We start from the raw sequence: 19,210 nt of genomic DNA on the forward strand, positions 1-19,210 counted from the left end.
CGCCCGCAATGCGCCTCTGCAGAGGCGCATTGCGGGCTGTATTACCGCGGTTTCCCATTGTTTTAAATGTGAAGGAGCGGTATACACTCCGCTACTCTCACCGCTCCAAAGATGCTGCTGGCAGGAGATTTTTTTCTCTCTCCTGCCAGCGCATCGCCTCAGCGTGTAACCCTCTGGCTTTCACATTGAGAAGGCTTGGGCAGGCGTTTTTCAGGCGGGATTTAGGCGCCTGACAAACTCCTCAGTGTGAAAGGGGCCTAAGCTACTGGGATTTCAAATCCCTGGAACGGTGAGCCTGGTGCCTGACACGGGGGGGGGGGATTGCGGGACTAAGATACAGCCCGGGACAGGGGTCCTGTGTATGTTCACCTTAAAGATTTTCTGTTACAGTTCAAAGAGCAAGTTCACTGTATTACTCATCAGTAAACCTGAGAATGCTATATATATATATATATATATATACAGCTTATGATGCAACATACTGATCTGTATCCTTTTTCTTGTAAGATTTCCCTTATCCAAACCTAACTGATGAACAATCTCCCCAGCAATAAGGATCTGACAGATTTCTATCCCCTCCTTACTCTACCCAAAACAAATAAAAAGGGATTTTAGATGCACTTTAATCTTTGAAAATGTGTTGCTCTGTTTTGTTTGACGATAGGCTTGTTGAAGATGAGGAGAGACGCTGGACAGATGAGAACATCGACATTGTGGCCCTGAAACATTTCCCGAATGTTGAGAAAGAAAAGGCTCTGAGCCGACCAATCCTCTACAGCAACTGGCTGTCCAAGGTAATAGGAATTTATGTCTGATCTCGTCTGCAGAGTGTTCAGGGAAACTCGTCTACACATTGCAGTGCTAGTCAGAGCTTCTGTAGCTGAAGTCTCTCTCTGTGTCTCTCTCTCTCTGTGTCTCTCTCTCTCTGTGTCTCTCTCTCTCTGTGTCTCTCTCTCTCTCTCTGTGTCTCTCTCTGTCTGTGTCTCTCTCTGTCTGTGTCTCTCTCTGTCTGTGTCTCTCTCTGTCTGTGTCTCTCTCTCTCTCTCTCTCTCTCTCTCTCTCTCTCTCTCTCTCTCTCTCTCTCTCTCTCTCTCTCTCTCTCTCTCTCTCTCTCTGTGTCTCTGTCTCTCTCTCTCTCTGTCTCTGTCTCTCTCTCTCTCTCTCTCTCTCTCTCTCTCTCTCTCTCTCTCTCTCTCTCTCTCTCTCTCTCTCTCTCTCTCTCTGTGTCTCTGTGTGTGTCTCTCTCTCTCTCTCTCTCTCTCTCTCTCTCTCTCTCTCTCTCTCTCGGGGATCATGCAGTTGCATGTGTCTATAAAACGGCTTTTGTAGCTGCAGCAGCATGGAGTATGCAATGCTATATAAGATCACATGACCAGAGATTGTGCATTACAAAAACAATCCTTCGTTGGTTTTGTTGGGTTGATTTTCCCCTTTTTTTTTTTTTTTTTGGCGGGGGTCTAATCTCCTCCTGATTTTTACTTTGTCAGGATTACATTCCAGTGGACCAAGAAGAGCTGAGAGATTACGTCAAAGCTCGTCTGAAAGTCTTCTATGAGGAAGAGCTGGATGTTCCTCTTGTGCTGTTTAATGAAGTATTGGATCACGTCCTGAGAATTGACAGGTATGATGAACCGCGCACCTATTCCCGGCACATGCCGGTGAATGAATACTGGACCCTTCAGCATTGGATGCCAAATTGAAAGATTACTCAATCTAATTGGTGGTAGTTGCCCCTTCGTCTTTCTCTACTTCCTTCCCCCCTTTCCTTCCCCCTCGTCTTTCCCTCTTTCCTTCCCCTTCGTCTTTTTTTTTTTTTAAATTGGATACTTTTACCTCCCATTTTAGATTCCCAAGAAGGCACATTTTTTTTATTTGAATTGTCATTTTTTTTTTTTCATGTTTGTAGAATCTTCCGACAGCCACAAGGTCATTTGCTTCTGATTGGTGTGAGTGGCGCCGGGAAGACCACGCTTTCGCGTTTCGTTGCGTGGATGAATGGCCTTAGCGTTTACCAGATCAAGGTAAGGACTGATACATTTAAAGATGGTAAACACCGCATGGTCACTTGTACCTACAGGTATCAAGTTTACCTGTAGTTACAATGAGTACCTCCTGAACGTGCACAGTTCAGGAGATCTGCTCTGTTTCTGAGGCCGCTCATGTCCCTGGCACATGTGCACAGCGTTCTGAGTTGAGGGCGTAATGAGTGTGCCGTCAATCCAAAGCCCTGTGGATTGACGTCATCTTGGCTCGGCCATTAATCACTTCAGTCCCGGAAGGATTTACCCACTTCCTGACCACACCATTTTTTTGCGATGTGGCACTCCGTCCCTTTAACTGGCAATTGCGCGGTCATGCGATGCTGTACCCAAATAAAATTTACTCTTTTTTCCCCCCACAAATAGAGATCTCTTTTGATGGTTTTTGATCACCTCCTGCGGTATTTATTTTTTGCGCAATAAACAAAAAAACTTTTTTTTTTTTTTTTTTTTAATGTGTTTTTAAAATCGCTAATCACCACCCTTACTAGTAAAAAAATAAAAATGGCGCAAATCTATCCCCAATTTTGTAGACGTAACTTGTGTGCAAACCAATCAATATACGCTTATTGCGGGGGGGAAAAAAAAAAAATATATATATATATAATGATTTTTTTTTTTTTTTTTTTTCCTCTTCATCAGTTTAGGCCAATATGTATTCTAAAAAATTGATTGGTTTGCAAAAAAGTTACAACGTCTACAAAATAGGGGATAGATTTGTGGCATTTTTATTTTTTTACTAGTAATGGCGGTGATGAGCGATTTTCTTATCGGGATTGCGGCAGACAGATCGGACACTTTTGACACTTTTTTGGGACCATAGACATTTATACATCGATCAGAGCTATAAAAATCAAGGGGTTAAATGTGTTCCCTGGGAGGTGTTTCTAACTGTGAAGGGATGGGACTGACTAGAGGAGCAGCCAGATCGCTGTTCCTACTTAGGGGAGGAGAGACAGATCATTGTTCCTACTATCGGAACCGGATTTTGTCCCGTTCTGACCTGCTACGGCTCTTAAAGGATACGGGTACGGCGGTTTTCCCAGCGGTCCCATTGTGCCGACACATATCGGCATGAGCCAGTTGGCAAGTGGTTAAACATCCGGCGCCCGCAAAGCCATAAGAAAAGACCAGGTGAAGATAGAAGCCCTGTCGGTAATGACAGCACACCACTGGAGGGTTTTATTTTAAGGCAAGTCTTTCATGTGCTAGTATGTGATGCGCATACTATGACATCACCTTGCAGGGGACTTTTCTTTTGCTGTGTTTTAGACCTAGGAAAATGTGTCCACATTGTGAAGATGTTGCATTTTTTTTTCTTTTAGATTTTGCAATGTGCCGAGTGTGTATTGTATGTTGTGTGTTGCATAATATGTGTCGTATGTTACACAATGTGTATGTGTCGTATGTTACACAATGTGTATGTGTCGTATGTTACACAATGTGTGTGTGTCGTATGTTACACAATGCGTGTGTCGTGTGTTACACAGGTGCACAGGAAGTACACAGGTGATGACTTTGATGAAGATCTAAGAACTGTACTGAGGCGCTCCGGCTGCAAAAATGAAAAGATTGCGTTCATCATGGATGAGTCCAATGTGCTGGACTCCGGATTCCTTGAGAGAATGAACACTTTACTGGCCAATGGAGAGGTGAGTTTTTGTTTCCTCCCTGATTGGTCGGTTTTTCCGTCGTGTTTCCAGGTCTGACTCTCTGATTCCATATGAAGGTTCCCGGCTTGTTTGAGGGCGACGAGTTTTCCACACTCATGACACAATGCAAGGAAGGGGCTCAGAAAGAAGGATTGATGTTGGATTCCCATGAAGAGCTCTACAAATGGTTCGCCAGCCAAGTCATCCGAAATCTCCACGTGGTCTTCACCATGAACCCCTCTTCAGAAGGGCTGAAGGACCGAGCCGCCACCTCCCCCGCTCTGTTCAACAGGTTTGTGACTTTTGGAAACTCTTCTGCTCTATTGGATGTTGTATTCATTTCATATACTCATTTTTTCTCTTTTAAGATGTGTGCTGAACTGGTTTGGTGACTGGTCAACAGAAGCCCTCTATCAAGTGGCCAAGGAGTTCACCAGCAAAATGGATCTGGAGAAGCCAAACTACATTGTTCCAGACTACATGCCTGCGGTCTATGACAAGCTTCCCCAGACTCCTTCCCATAGGGAGGCCATTGTGAACGGATGTGTGTTTGTCCATCAAACTCTTCACCAGGTACACCCTCCCCCCACCCTTCCTTAATATCAAATGCTTGGCATCTGCGGTCAGCCGGGGGGTGTGTCTGCTTCTCCTGTCGCTGGGAGGAGGAGGGACAGCAAATGGTTAACTTTAAAATGAACTTTTGAGATCTAGGAAAACACACCAATGAATGCAAATGTATTAAAAACATTTTTTAGAGGTGCACCGAAATGGAAATTTCAGAAACGAAACCGAAAGTGGCTTTTTTTTTATTTTATTTTTATATATATATATATATGTTAAAACATACTCACTGTGCCCCCAATTGCTGCTTCTTGTTTCTTTGTTTTTATTTATTTTTAATACTTTATCACTTTTTTTTTTTTTTTTTTTTTTTTTTTTAATTTTCTTTTTAATATCTTATTCTTTACTTTTTAATTACTTATTTTATTTATTTTTACACTTGGGGCTCTTTCACACGAAGCGGATCCGTATTGATCCGCTCCGTTAGCCCGTTTGGCTCCTTTAATCCCCGCTGAGCTGTCGGCGGACCCCTGCACACTGTGCAGAGACCGCCCTGTCTCTCCTCCGCTCTCCCCTATGGGGAATCGGATAAATAGGGAGCATGTGTCCGTATTCATCCGATCCGTTCCGCCGGACGGAAGAAAAATAGGGTTTTCTTCCATCCACAAAAGCAGATCTTTGCGGACGCGGATGGTTGCGGACGTTAGCGGATGCATCATCCGCTAACGTCTGCAAGCCCATAGGGATACATTACAAGTGCTTAAACGGACTTGTAATAAACGGACCGTTTGTCCATGCATGTGAAAGGGCCCTTAACTTTATTGCTAACACACAGGAGAAAATAATTCCCTGTGTGATAGCAATTGGAGGTGACAGGTTCTCTTTATTAACCCTGTCACCTCAGGAGTGGATTGGCAGCAGAGGAGGGGGGAGGTGGACAGAGACCCGAAGATAGAGCCACCTGGAGGGAGGTATGGAGCGGGGGGGGGGGGGGACTGGGAGGATGGATGGCTGCTAGAAAAGAAAGCAACTCACTGCCGCCCGTATGCTGAAACTGTCTCCGCTCTGCTACACAGCCCCGCCTCCTAACCCCACGCTGTGATAGACATAAAAAATCTCAGCATTAGAACGGCATTCTGTCTATCACAGCGTGGTTAGGAGGAGGCGGGGCTGTGTGCGAGCGGAGACAGTTTCAGTGTGGGTTACCGCTCTGCAGCCACTAGTCATATTGGCAATTTTAAAGCTGTTCCGGCATGTCCCCAAAACAGCGGTTTTCGGCCGATATGTATCGGCCACTGATATATCGGTGCATCCCTAAAAAAAACATTTTTGGCTTGTATCCATCCTGCACTGGTAGAGGAAGGGGCATTACTTGGGCACTATCGGGCATCCTGCATACACATGTACTGATGCACTATCGGGCATCCTGCATACACATGTACTGATAGAAAAGGGCATCTTTCATATACAGTGGAACCTCGGATTGCGAGCAATGCGGTTAACAAGCGTTTTGCAATATAAGCTCTTTTTTTGTCTCGCAAAACAAGCAGAATTCAAGCCACAGCGATGTGCAATACCTCCTTTGGCCAGAGGTGTGGAGGCGCCAGAGCCAAGCTGAGCCGTTTGGAAATACTCAGAAAAACTCGAAAGTAGTCCGTTACCGAGGCTTTCCGCATTCAGCCGAGCTGTCCCTGAGCCTTTCCGAGGCTCTCCTTCGCCCTGCCACCTCTGGCCACATGCGGTATTGCATGCCATAGACGTCAATGCGGAACAAATTATTTTCGTTTCCATTAGGGAAACTCGCTTTGATATGCGAGTGCTTTGGATTACGAGCTTTCTCCTGGAACGGATTATTAATCCAAGATTCCACTGTATAGGGCACAGGATGTATTGCTTAAGTGCACCGGGCTGGCTTATACTGTATGGCAGAGCTGTATAAATCTTAGAGCTGGATGGCCAGAAATGCAAATATTTGCTGGTGAGAACGCTCACATTTAGTGTTTTATTTATTTTTTTCGGCTTTTTTTAAAGTGATCTGACCTGGCTCCTCTCTCCCAGCTTTGAGATCCTACCAGAAGGAGTTCTTATTTTTACTTTGGCTTGTCCTCGGGGGCGGGTTTAGGAAACCAGAGACTTTGCTCTCCTCCTTTCTCTTTCGTTCATAGACGGACACAGCCTTCATTGACCTTAGGGTTATACTTCTTCCTACCAGGAGATTTAGGAAGGCTGTGTCCGTCTATGAACTCAGAGAAATGGATTTTACGGTGAGTACAAAAATCCTTTTTTTCAGCGCTTGCATCGGCCAATCCATGGAGTTTTCCTGAGTAATGTGTTTGGTTCACACAAGATTTGTTTGGGTCTGACTGAAGTCATGTGTCTTGTCCCCCCCCCCCCCCCCCCCCCCAGGCAAATACTCGACTTGCTAAGCGAGGCGGCAGAACGATGGCCATCACACCGCGCCACTACCTGGACTTTATAAATCACTATGCGGATCTCTTCAATGAGAAGAGGAGCGAGCTGGAGGAGCAGCAGATGCATCTGAATGTCGGTCTGCGGAAGATCAAGGAGACGGTGGATCAGGTTTGTGAAGCTTCCGTTACCGCCATAAACCCCCCCCCCCCCCCCCCAATATTCCTTTACCGCCATAGAACCCCCCCCCCCAATATTGACGGTTGCGTTGTTAATACGTTGAGCGCACAGATTGTATACCCGCTCTCCATTATACCTTAAAATTGTAATGGAAGTCCTTTTTTTTTTTTTTTCGTGACTTCAGGTGGAGGAACTCCGCCGTGATCTGCGCATTAAGAGTCAGGAGCTGGAGGTGAAAAATGCAGCGGCCAATGACAAGCTGAAGAAAATGGTGAAGGATCAGCAGGAAGCGGAGAAGAAAAAGGTAATTTTATCTGTTTTTTTTTTGTTTTTTCTTTCTGAAGGATTTTCCTTGGAAGTAATCGTACATGTGTCCAGGAGAAGTCATGGGCTACACTTTTCTTCTCGGCGTCACAGAAGTGTGCGATTTTGTTCTGCGTTTCTGTGACTCGTTTTGGCTGATATCACTCAGCCCGTCCAGACTCTGGCAAAGATCCCGACTTTCGAGTCTGGATCCACCCAGATGTCTGGACCATCAGCTGGCTCAGTCTTTCTGAGACACGCACTCCCTCGCCCCCTCCACAGCCTGATGCCCTGTGAGCACTGGAGGGGCAGATTAGAGAGGGGGTGAATGGTCACCTCTGCTCCCTGAAAACTGAGCGATCTGCCTTCGTTTATCATTCCTAAGTGTTGTACATGGAGGACAGGTGCAGCATTGGAGCAATGCTGTAGCCATCTAGGCAGTGCCCCCCTCCCAATTCATGCATACGGCCCCCTAATCTACATGCGCGGCACCAGACGCATGGATTTCCATGTTTGTTTTTTTTGTTTTTTTACATGCAGCATACTTCCGACCGCTACAGTATGCTGTTTTTTTGTATTTTTTCGCTGTACATACCGTTTTATAGTTATTTTTTCTTTTCTCACTCCCGCGGGGGAATAGACGTTCCTATGAAGAGGCGTAGATGATTGACGTGCGGATAAGGCGCGTCACGCGTTCCGAAAATAGCCGGACTGGGACTCGGCGCTATACGGCGCCTGCGCACAGACTAGGAGCCGTGTAGAGCTGACTGCGCAGGCGCCGTTTATAGCCGAGTCCCAGTTCGGCTATTTTCGGAACGCGCCTTATCCGCACGTCAATCATCTACGCCTCTTCATAGGAACGCCTAAAACGGTATGTACAGCGAAAAACAAAAAATACCAGCATACTGTAGATCTCGGAAGCATGCTGGATGTAATGGTATATAATTGTTTTAGCGTGAACCTCCGCTTTAAAAGGGTGTGCTTAGGGCGCAGAGCACTGTACCCCAAGCCCACCTAATTGTAGTTGATTAATATTCGCTATTGTATCTCTGTTTCTCCTCCCGGCCAATCGGGAAGCAGTTCCTGAGACCCAATTTTTGGCCAGGGACTCCTGTTGGGCCTGGAGGAAAAGCATTTCCCCCCCCCCCCCCCCCCCCCCGGAGTGAGGAGCTGAGATCCAAGCCTTCTTCATCTGCCTCCGTCCTAAGGTAAGGCAGCCTCTGATTGCTGCCACATTCCTCTCCGTCTCCCACGGGGGTGGAAGAGGGGGGGGTATTGCCACCTTCCCGTCCATCTCCAGTGGGGGGATTGGCTTTGACGTGCCCCCCCCCCCAAATATTGAGCACCAGCCGCCACTGTGTTGGAAACCCATACTTGGAACTTTTGCAAACTTAGGAGCGGAATTGCCCAATTATCTCTCCTGGTAGCCCAACATTCAGACCATACGTGCCCATGTACTGTATATTGCCCAGTAATGCACAGCTCTGCCCCCTCTTCTATGGTGCGGCACCAAGTAGATGTATCCTTGAAGAATGCTGATGCCAAGGATGACGTGTGTGAGCGCCCTCACCTCTACTAACATTGATGTGATGATGACTTTGTGTCGTGCAGGTGATGAGTCAGGAGATCCAGGAACAGGTACATAAGCAGCAAGCTGGTATTGCTGAGAAGCAGAAGAGTGTAAAAGAGGAGCTGGACCAAGTGGAGCCGGCCGTCATTGAGGCCCAGAATGGTGAGGTCCATAGTGATGATCAATTACAGACATTGCTGCTATTCACTTTACCCGCCTCAGCGTTCCTTTAACCTCTTAGCGCCGGCACCTCCCGGGCCCTTTAAGGGGTTCCAGATACGGGGGGCGGGGTTTACGATCATGTGGCCGCTGTGCTTGGCGGTCACCTTTAAGGGGTTCCAGATACCGGGGGGCGGGGTTTACGATCATGTGGCCGCTGTGCTTGGCGGTCACATGATTGGAAAGCTCCCAATTACTGGCAGCGATTGGGAGCTTTCTGTTGGCCACCGGGAGAACACGGGGCTGTTTATTTCTGGCAGAGCTCTTTGTAATTGGGTACGCCAATAGGTGGACGCTCAGCGCCAAGGCCCATCCGCCAGGAGACTGCATATTTGTGAGCCGTCGGCGCCAAGAGGTTAAGAGAGAAGTATGGGTTTGGTGTTGTGTTATTTATAATCGTACTTACCCAGGTGGAGGGTGCAGCTGTCCCCTGCCGTCTCTGCACTGAGAACCAAGCCACCGAACAACGCCCGATGGCTCGGTTCACTCCCCGAGCGGAGAGATGCTGCCTGTCGGTGAGCATCTCTCCTGCTCTGATCCTCCTCGCTCATTCCAGTGATGTCAGTGGCGAGCGGAGTTTAGATCACTCTCTGAAAACGGGTCACAGGAGTGCAAAATTAATTGCTCTCCTGTGACGAGGGGGCGGGGTTTATTTACTAAGGCTGGAGAGTGCAAAATCAGGCTCACTTCTACATAGAAACCAATCGGCTTCCAGGCTTTATTGCCAAAACTTAAAGGGGTTGTAAAGGTTCCTTTTTTTTTCTTTCAATAACATGTCATACATATCTCCGCTGTGCAGCTCAATTTGCACAGATTGGCCCCGATCCTCCTCTTCTGAGGTCCCTTGGCAGCTGTCTCGGCTCCTCCCAGCAAGAGCGAACACACTTCTGGGAAGCGCTCTGCCAACGGGGTGGTTAGCTTGCAGGCATGCTCCCGTGTGATACTGTGGCAGCAAGTGTATCACTCGGCCCCGCCCTCGGCGCGCCACGTCGTTGATTAGATTGACAACAGCGGGAGCCAATGGTAAGCATCAGATGTTTTTTCACCTTAATGCATAGGATGCATTGAGGTGATAAAACGCGCAGCTTTACAACCCCTTTGAGTGTTTTAAAGGTAGAAGGTGCATTCTATGCATGAAGGTGAAAAGCCTTTTGTGTGCAGCAGCCACCCTAATACTCGGGCCCGGACTGGCCATAGGGCATACCGGGCATATGCTCGTGTGGCCCGCAGGTTTACGTCTATTGTAGGGAGGGGGTCTGTATTGTAGGGAGGTCTGTGTACCACGCAGGGAGTCCAGAACTGTTAGGGGGGTGTCTGTAACAAACTGTGGGCGGCTGTGTATTGTAAAGGGGCCCAGAGTGCTGTGTAATGTAAATGGGCCCAGAGGTGCAAGGTGCTGCAACCCCACATCCCATCATTTACTGGGTCTGCTAATGCTTGCCTGTGCCCCCTCTCTGTCAGCGATGTCCACAAGTGTCCCAGCCATCTGAGATTCTCCTTCCTGATTGGCTGAGACACAAAACAGTGGTGCCCTTGGCTCCCGCTGCTGTCAGTCAATCAGGGGAGAGAGCGGTTGGATCTGGGTCTGGGCTCCGTGTCTGGCCACAGGAAGCTGTGACTGAGCTGGGGGGGCACGCAACATGAGGGAGGGGCCAGGATCACAGAAGAGGGACCTGAGAAGAGGAGGATCCGGTGTGCTCTGTGCAAAACCATTAGATGAGGGGAAGTAGAATGTTTGTTTTTATAGGAGAAAAACAAGACTTTACAATCCCTTTAAATGAACAAGCCGAGGTTAGAATCTGGTTGGTTTCTATGTAGAAGTGAGCCTAATTCTGCACTCTCCAGCTTTAGTAAATAAACCCCCTTGGTGACGTCCAGGATTGAGAGCCGGCCGCTGCGCTGCTATCTTGGGGTTCCCACCAATGATCTGGAACCCCAATTCCCCATCATGTGATCATGATGATGGGTGTGTCTGGTGACCACTTGCCGGCCAGCAGTTACATTGGGGAATAATCTGCGGTGCCCCCGCCCCCAATTCTGTAATTGTCACATTACTGGTTCCATAAAATGATGCGTTACAGCCAGATTTATATTTCTGCAATTGTGAATCTAAAAAATGAGGAAAGGATTTATTACATGAAATGATTTAGAGGCGCAAAGAAGTCCTACAGAGGCATTTCATGAACAAATACTGTACAGTGGAGTCTTTAGATTGCGAGTAGCGTGGTTAACAAGCGTTTTGCAATACGTGTGCTGTGCATTTAAACTGTGAGCGTCTCGCAACACGAGCAGGATTCAGGCCAAAGCGGTGTGCAGTACCACGTTTGGCCTGAGGTGGGGGCGCCTGAACCTGAGGACGGCTCAGCAAACCTTGGAAAGGCTCGTGAACGGAGTCTTGCCGAGGTCAGCCTGAACTGTCCTCGTGCCTTTCCGGCCGTTTCCGAGGCTCTCCGGCGCCCCCCACCTCTGGCCACATGCGGTATTGCATGCCATAGAAGTCAATGCGGAACTGATTATTTTAGTTTCCATTGACTTCTATGGGGAAACTCGCTTTGATATGCGAGTGCTTTGGATTACGAGCGTTCTCCTGGAACGGATTATACTCGTAATCTGAGGTTCCGCTGTAGATGCTGCAAAATTTGGCCTGGACTTGGGCGACTCCCAGACACGGAGGGATACATTTAGAGCCCTTTTTACACTGGAAACGCCTATAGCGAAGGGTTAAAATAGCGGTAAAACACTGCTATTTTACAGCGTTTTCAATTCATTTTAATGGAGAGGGGCGTTTTTGGAGCGTTTTTTTTTCAGCACTCAAAAGCTGCTCCAAAGATGCTGCTTGAAGGACTTTTCTCAACGCTCCTCCAGCGCAACGCCTCAGTGTGAAAGGGTCCATTGAGATGCATGGGGAGCGTTTAATGAGCGTTTTAATAGCGCTATTTTGACTGCAAAAATGCCGCAAAAATGCACCAGTGTGAAAGGGCTCTTACTAAAGGCAAATAGGTTGTGTACTCTGCGAGTTAAGTTGCTCCGGAGTTTATTAATGAGCAGAAACTCTGCTGACTTCCATCCTCCAATCACATGCAAGCTTTTTTTTTTTTTTTTTTTTCTTGCATGTTTTTGAGTACTGTTTTTAGTAAGAGGTGAAGCGTGACTTTGCATACAGTAACATGCAAAGAAAATAAATGAGCAGCATTTTTGCGCTTGCACGTGATTGGAGGATGGAAGTCAGCAGAGCTTCCCCTCATCTCCTGAACTCTGCTCGTGCGGAGTGCGCCGCCTATTTTACTTTAGTAAATACACCCGAGGGTTGAAGGGGCTTTTGGTTTTAATTGGAGGAAAGTTTTTATTTCTTGTGGTCGGTTGTACGGTCCTATCAGAAGAATTATAATTCAGATTTTTCCATAATGAATGTTCTAATCAAATTTTCCTCATTTTTCTTTCCTTCCGTTTATTTTTTTTTTCTTCCTGTCCCTTTTTTTGGATTTCTGTCTCTCCCGCTGTCTGTCCTTCTTATGATCTGCTGTGATCGCATCTCCTGATTAGCTGTAAAATCAATCAAGAAGCAGCACCTGGTAGAGGTCCGTTCAATGGCTAATCCTCCAGCAGCAGTGAAGCTGGCATTGGAGTCCATCTGTCTGCTGCTGGGAGAAAGTACAACGGACTGGCGGCAAATCCGTTCCATCATTATGAGGGAAAACTTCATCCCGACTATTGTAAACTTTTCTGCTGAGGAGATCAGGTGACTAGATGAGATCTGTGTACGAAGCCGCCGCTGGGAGGACCGAGAGCAATTGTTCATAAAGGAAGTCAATACCCGGCGTGCATTTCTCAGCCGGTGGATGCAATCATTTCATGCCCCTGTGATGCCCTGTAGCCCCTTGTGATGCCCTGTAGCCCCTTGTGATGCCCTGTAGCCCCCTGTGATGCCCTGTAGCCCCCTGTGATGCCCTGTGAGCCCCCTGTGATGCCCTGGCCCAGGGAACCTCAAACTACGGCCCTCCAGCTGTTGTAGAACTACACATCCCATGAGGCATTGTAACACACTGACATTCACAGACATGACAAGGCATGATGGGAATTGTAGTTCCTGAACTGGAGGGCCGTAGTTAGAAGACCCATGCCTTGGCCCCTGTGTGAACAAGTCCAAGGTCCCTTTACTTTAAGGGCCCCTGTGTGAACAAGTTCAAGGTCCCCCCTTACGGTAGGGCCCCTGTGTGAACAAGTCCAAGGTCCCCCCTTATGGTAGGGCCCCTGTGTGAACAAGTCCAAGGTCCCCCCTTACGGTAGGGCCCCTGTGTGAACAAGTCCAAGGTCTTGGCAAGGGAGATCTCACTGCTGTAAAAGCTGACAGATGACACCGCCCAGAACTAGAGTGCCCCCCTCTGGTTGGAGGTGCTCATTGTTTTGATTGCCCTAGCCCCTGTGTGAACAAGTCCAAGGTCCCCTTACCGTAGGGCCCCCGTGTGAAAAAGTCCAAGGTCCCCTTACTTTTAGGGCCCCTGTGTGAACAAGTCCAAGGTCCCCTTACCGTAGGGCCCCTGTGTGAACAAGTCCAAGGTCCCCTTACTTTTAGGGCCCCTGTGTGAACAAGTCCAAGGTCCCCTTACTTTTAGGCCCCCCTGTGTGAACAAGTCCAAGGTCCCCTTAGCGTAGGGCCTCTGTGTGAACAAGTCCAAGGTCCCTTTAGCGTAGGGCCCCTGTGTGAACAAGTCCAAGGTCCCCTTACCGTAGGGCCCCCGTGTGAACAAGTCCAAGGTCCCCTTACTTTTAGGGCCCCTGTGTGAACAAGTCCAAGGTCCCCTTACTTTTAGGGCCCCTGTGTGAACAAGTCCAAGGTCCCCTTAGCGTAGGGCCTCTGTGTGAACAAGTCCAAGGTCCCTTTAGCGTAGGGCCCCTGTGTGAACAAGTCCAAGGTCCCCTTAGCGTAGGGCCTCTGTGTGAACAAGTCCAAGGTCCCTTTAGCGTAGGGCCCCTGTGTGAACAAGTCCAAGGTCCCCTTAGCGTAGGGCCCCTGTGTGAACAAGTCCAAGGTCCCCTTAGCGTAGGGCCCCTGTGTGAACAAGTCCAAGGTCCCCTTACCGTAGGGCCCCTGTGTGAACAAGTCCAAGGTCCCCTTACTTTTAGGGCCCCTGTGTGAACAAGTCCAAGGTCCCCTTACTTTTAGGCCCCCCTGTGTGAACAAGTCCAAGGTCCCCTTAGCGTAGGGCCTCTGTGTGAACAAGTCCAAGGTCCCTTTAGCGTAGGGCCCCTGTGTGAACAAGTCCAAGGTCCCCTTAGCGTAGGGCCCCTGTGTGAACAAGTCCAAGGTCCCCTTAGCGTAGGGCCCCTGTGTGAACAAGTCCAAGGTCCCCTTAGCGTAGGGCCCCTGTGTGAACAAGTCCAAGGTCCCCTTAGCGTAGGGCCCCTGTGTGAACAAGTCCAAGGTCCCCTTACTTTTAGGGCCCCTGTGTGAACAAGTCCAAGGTCCCCTTACTTTTAGGCCCCCCTGTGTGAACAAGTCCAAGGTCCCCTTACTTTTAGGCCCCCCTGTGTGAACAAGTCCAAGGTCCCCTTAGCGTAGGGCCTCTGTGTGAACAAGTCCAAGGTCCCCTTAGCGTAGGGCCCCTGTGTGAACAAGTCCAAGGTCCCCTTAGCGTAGGGCCCCTGTGTGAACAAGTCCAAGGTCCCCTTAGCGTAGGGCCCCTGTGTGAACAAGTCCAAGGTCCCCTTAGCGTAGGGCCCCTGTGTGAACAAGTCCAAGGTCCCCTTAGCGTAGGGCCCCTGTGTGAACAAGTCCAAGGTCCCTTTACTTTTAGGGCCCCTGTGTGAACAAGTCCAAGGTCCCCTTACCGTAGGGCCCCTGTGTGAACAAGTCCAAGGTCCCCTTACTTTTAGGGCCCCTGTGGCAACACCCAGCCAAGGACTTGGCAAGGAAGATCTCACAGATGACACCGCCCAGAACTAGAGTGCCCCCCTCTGGCTGGAGGTGCTCATTGTTTGGATTGTTTTTTTTTTTTCATTTCCTGGAACTGAAATTTCTTTCATGGATCCCCAGCGGCAGTTTCTTTACTAACATTGCATGTATATTAACCTTGTTCCCCCCCCCCCCCACCCCCTTCATAGCGGTGAGCTCTATAAAAAGACAACACCTTGTTGAAGTAAAAGCAATGGCCAACCCTCCCGCTGCAGTAAAACTGGCCCTAGAGTCCATCTGTCTCCTCCTGGGCGAGGAGACCAACGATTGGAAAAGGATCAGAACTGTGGTTATGAGGGACAATTTCATCAGCCAGATTATCAACCTGGTCCCAGAAGATCTCAGGTACTGTCTTCTGTCCTCAGCAATCTTCTCCCTCTAACTCTGTGGTCATCAACCCCCGTCCTCGGGGCCCACTAACAGGCCAGGTTTGCAGGATAACTGAAATACATCCCAGGTGATATCCTTTGCTGCTCAGTGATTGCATTATTCTATTTTCCCCAAGGTAATGCATAAAACCTGGCCTGTTAGTGGGCCCTGAGGACGGGGGTGATGACCACTGCGCTAACAAACTGCAACTTTCTTCACTTCCGTCTGCCCTCAAAGTGCGCAGAACTATTCTTCATGCTTTATTTTTTTACTTCTGTCTTTCCTAATCCTTGCTGTGTAAGAATCGGCTTCTTGCAGCGTATTTTTTATTTTTTTTGGAGGGGCGTGCATGTGGTCCATCTTCAGGCAGATAACTAAACTGATCAGGATCTGATCCCAGATATAGATCTGCTCGTTCACCCCTCACCCAGTCTGCTGCATGAAGTGTGCTGGGTCCAGTGCAGACTAAGGGTGAGCTCCGGCGTGTTCGCATAGTACACGTGCAGAGCCCACCAGGAAGTGTACACGTGCAGAGCCCGCCAGGAAGTGTGCACGGCACTGAGCTAATCACAGGCAGGGAGACATTGTCCCGATGCTCGGCGGCAGAGATCGGTAAATGTCTCCCTGGCTGTGATTAGAGCAGCGCTGTGCAGACTTCCTGGCGGGCTCTGCACGTGTTCTATGCGAACACACCGGAGCTCATCCTTAGTGCAGACACTCGGCAAAACTCCAGGCACGTCGCTAAATACACACAGGGCTGATCCGCCCTATAGGCTCACTATACTCACTGCTTTGGGCCTCCGCAAACCTGTGGAGGGCCCCCCAAATATACTAGAGGCCCCGCCTGGTGAGAAGTCCTTTTCGGCCCCTCGCCCTGCTTCTCAACTCGCTGCCTGCATGGGAGAAGAGGTAAGAAGTCGGCCCCCCCCCCCCCCCCGCTTCTCACTTTAATGTAATTTGTCATTTTCGACAGCAGAAAGAAACCCCCCCCCCCCTTCTCAACTTTAATCTTCAATGTGACATGTCGGCGTCCCCTGTCCCCCCCGCTTCTCAACTTTAATGCGACATGCCATTTTCGGCAGCGAGCCCCCCCCCGCGCTTCTCAACTTTAACGTGACATGTCATTTTGATTAGGGCCCCAGGGAGGTCAGGATCGGCACTGAATACACAGAATTCATACAAGATTACAGGTCAATTTATATTGTAGCCAGACAACACCCAGCCATGTCCCAGTTTGGCTGCAGAAGGAGATCTACTTTACCTGCTTAACCGCTTAAGGACCGCCGCACGCAGAATGGCACGGCTGGGCACAAGGGCGTACATGTACGTCCCCTATAAGAGCCCAGCCGTGGGTCGCGCACCGCCGCCGGCACGCTCGCGACCCGGTCCTAAGCTCCCTTGACCGTCCCTGCGGGAACAGCTGACCCGATCGGCACTGGTGTCCCGCGATCGGGGCACAGAGAGGAAGAACAGGGAGAGGTAAGTGTAAACAAATCTCTCCCCATGTTTCCTAGTGAGACTGTCATGGGGAACGACGATCAGTGACGTCACACACTAAGCAACGCCCCCCACAGTAAAACACAAATCGGGGCACTGACTGTAAGTTCTGATTTTTCTGTAAGGCCCCTTTCACACTGGGGCGGGAGCCGCGCTGGCGGTATAGCGGCGCTTTACCGTCGGTTTTGCCGCGGGATTCGGCCGCTAGCGGTGCGGTATTAACCCCCGGTAGCGGCCAATAAAGGGTTAATACCGCCCGCAATGTGCCTCTGCAGAGGCGCATTGCGGGCGGTATTGCCACGGTTTCCCGCTCCTCTCACCGCTGCTGGCAGGAGATTGTTTTCTCTCCCGCCAGCGCATTGCCTCAGTGTGAAAGCCCTCGGGCTTTTACATTGAGTATGCAGTGCAGGCGTTTTTCAGGCGGTATAGCAGCGCTATTTTTAGCGCTGTACCGCCTGAAAAACTCCTCAGTGTGAAAGGGGCCTAAAGGTGAACTTGCACTTTAACAGCCTATCAAAGAGTTGAATGCTTTTTCTTCTCTGCTAAAAAGCCCATTGTGTGTCTCTGCGTCCCCCCGCCGTTGTGTCTCTGAGTCCCCCGCCGTTGTGTCTCTGCGTCCCCCGCCGTTGTGTCTCTGCGTCCCCCGCCATTGTGTCTCTGCGTCCCCCCGCCATTGTGTCTCTGCGTCCCCCGCCATTGACCAAGGGTGAGAGAAGAGGCCCTGTCACAATTCACCAGGACAGGCGCTCAGTTTCTCAGAATTGCCCCCTTAGTCGGTTAGCGCAGTTAATCGCTGCTGTGTAGTCGCTGTTCTCGTATAAACCTGACTTTTTATTTCCCTCCCTTAGTGACGCCATTCGTGAGAAAATGAAGAAGAATTATATGTCCAATCCCAGCTACAACTATGAAATTGTGAACAGAGCCTCCCTGGCTTGTGGGCCTATGGTCAAATGGGCGATTGCTCAGGTAACGCGCCGATGTTCTGCTGACTTTTGTGTTGAAGGGTTTATTGGGTTTATTTTCTGCAGGTGAATGTACCTCCTTGGCGGAATTCCTAGTTTTGAAATGGCTTATGTGGCACTCAGGGCCGTCTTAATAGCATCATGGGCCCCTGGGCAAAGTAATGCCCTGGGGGGGGGGACACAAGCGGGCTGCATTGGGAGGGGGGGGGGGACACAAGCGGGCTGCATTGGTGGGGGGGCACAAGCGGGCTGCATTGGGAGGGGGGGGACACAAGCGGGCTGCATTGGGAGGGGGGGGACACAATCGGGCTGCATTGGGAGGGGGGGGACACAAGCAGGCTGCATTGGGAGGGGGAGACGACACAAGCGGGCTGCATTGGGAGGGGGGGACACAAGTGGGCTGCATTGGGAGGGGGGGGGGACACAAGCGGGCTGCATTGGGAGGGGGGGGGGACACAAGCGGGCTGCATTGGGAGGGGGGGGGGGACACAAGCGGGCTGCATTGGGAGGGGGGGACACAAGCGGGCTGCATTGGGAGGGGGGGACACAAGCGGGCTGCATTGGGAGGGGGGGACACAAGCGGGCTGCATTGGGAGGGGGGGGGACACAAGCGGGCTGCATTGGGAGGGGGGGGGACACAAGCGGGCTGCATTGTGAGGGGGGACACAAGCGGGCTGCATTGGGAGGGGGGGGCACAAGCGGGCTGCATTGGGAGGGGGGGGGGGACACAAGCGGGCTGCATTGGGAGGGGGGGGGGGGACACAAGCGGGCTGCATTGGGGGGGGCAGATAAAATGCAGAATTAAGTTATAAAAATAAATATTAACAACTTTAAGTGTCATTTCATGAGAATTTGTGAAGGTGTGGTTAGGGGCGGGGCAGGGTAGGGGTTGGGTGGGGCAACTGGTGGCGAGTAACCCTTGAGACCCGGCTAGTAGCTCAGGACTTGAAATGTTGAGCCCTGCAGAGGGAAAACTTGTTCCTGGACTATGCCGTCACCATTTGGGTAGAACTCTAGCTCGGTTCTTGGAGGCAGCCTCCAAAAAGACAAGCCTGTCAGAATAAATTCCTTTTTTTATTTTCCTGTACAGCTGAACTACGCCGACATGCTGAAGCGCGTGGAGCCCCTGAGGAACGAACTCCAAAAACTGGAGGACGATGCCAACGACAACCAGGCAAAGGCCAATGAAGTGGAGCAGATGATCCGAGACTTGGAGTCCAGCATTGCCCGCTACAAGGAGGAGTACGCCGTCCTCATTTCCGAAGCTCAGGCCATCAAAGCCGATTTGGCTGCTGTAGAAGCCAAGGTAAGAAGAATGGAGGACACAGAATTCCACTGAGTGTTTGATTCCAAATCCTCGTACACACAATCAGATTTCCATCGGACAAATCCGTGGATTTTTGTCCGAAGGGCCTTGGCCATGAACTTGTTCTGCATACAGACGGCAGAACCTTTTCAGCCAACATACACGTATTCTGACGGACACACGATCGGAT

General features: G+C 49.9%; 1 protein-coding gene across 2 annotated transcripts in view; it reads left to right on the forward strand.

Annotated features, from left to right (window-relative positions):
• Window positions 1–19,210, forward strand: part of DYNC1H1 (dynein cytoplasmic 1 heavy chain 1) — a 121,050-nt gene that overhangs the window by 67,472 nt on the left and 34,368 nt on the right. The window contains exons 43-54 of one of the 2 annotated variants that reach the window (XM_040332865.1): window positions 665–794; window positions 1,488–1,621; window positions 1,907–2,021; window positions 3,530–3,691; window positions 3,769–3,983; window positions 4,060–4,264; window positions 6,659–6,832; window positions 7,026–7,145; window positions 8,756–8,876; window positions 12,477–12,672; window positions 17,601–17,718; window positions 18,805–19,020. In XM_040332865.1, coding sequence (XP_040188799.1) covers window positions 665–794; window positions 1,488–1,621; window positions 1,907–2,021; window positions 3,530–3,691; window positions 3,769–3,983; window positions 4,060–4,264; window positions 6,659–6,832; window positions 7,026–7,145; window positions 8,756–8,876; window positions 12,477–12,672; window positions 17,601–17,718; window positions 18,805–19,020 — 1,906 coding nt within the window. Of the gene's footprint in view, window positions 1–664; window positions 795–1,487; window positions 1,622–1,906; window positions 2,022–3,529; window positions 3,692–3,768; window positions 3,984–4,059; window positions 4,265–6,658; window positions 6,833–7,025; window positions 7,146–8,755; window positions 8,877–12,476; window positions 12,673–15,035; window positions 15,232–17,600; window positions 17,719–18,804; window positions 19,021–19,210 lie in introns of both variants that reach the window. The other variant, XM_040332866.1, reaches the window with a different exon arrangement.

Source organism: Rana temporaria, chromosome 13 (assembly GCF_905171775.1).
Source record: "Rana temporaria chromosome 13, aRanTem1.1, whole genome shotgun sequence".
Taxonomy (NCBI): Eukaryota; Metazoa; Chordata; class Amphibia; order Anura; family Ranidae; genus Rana; species Rana temporaria.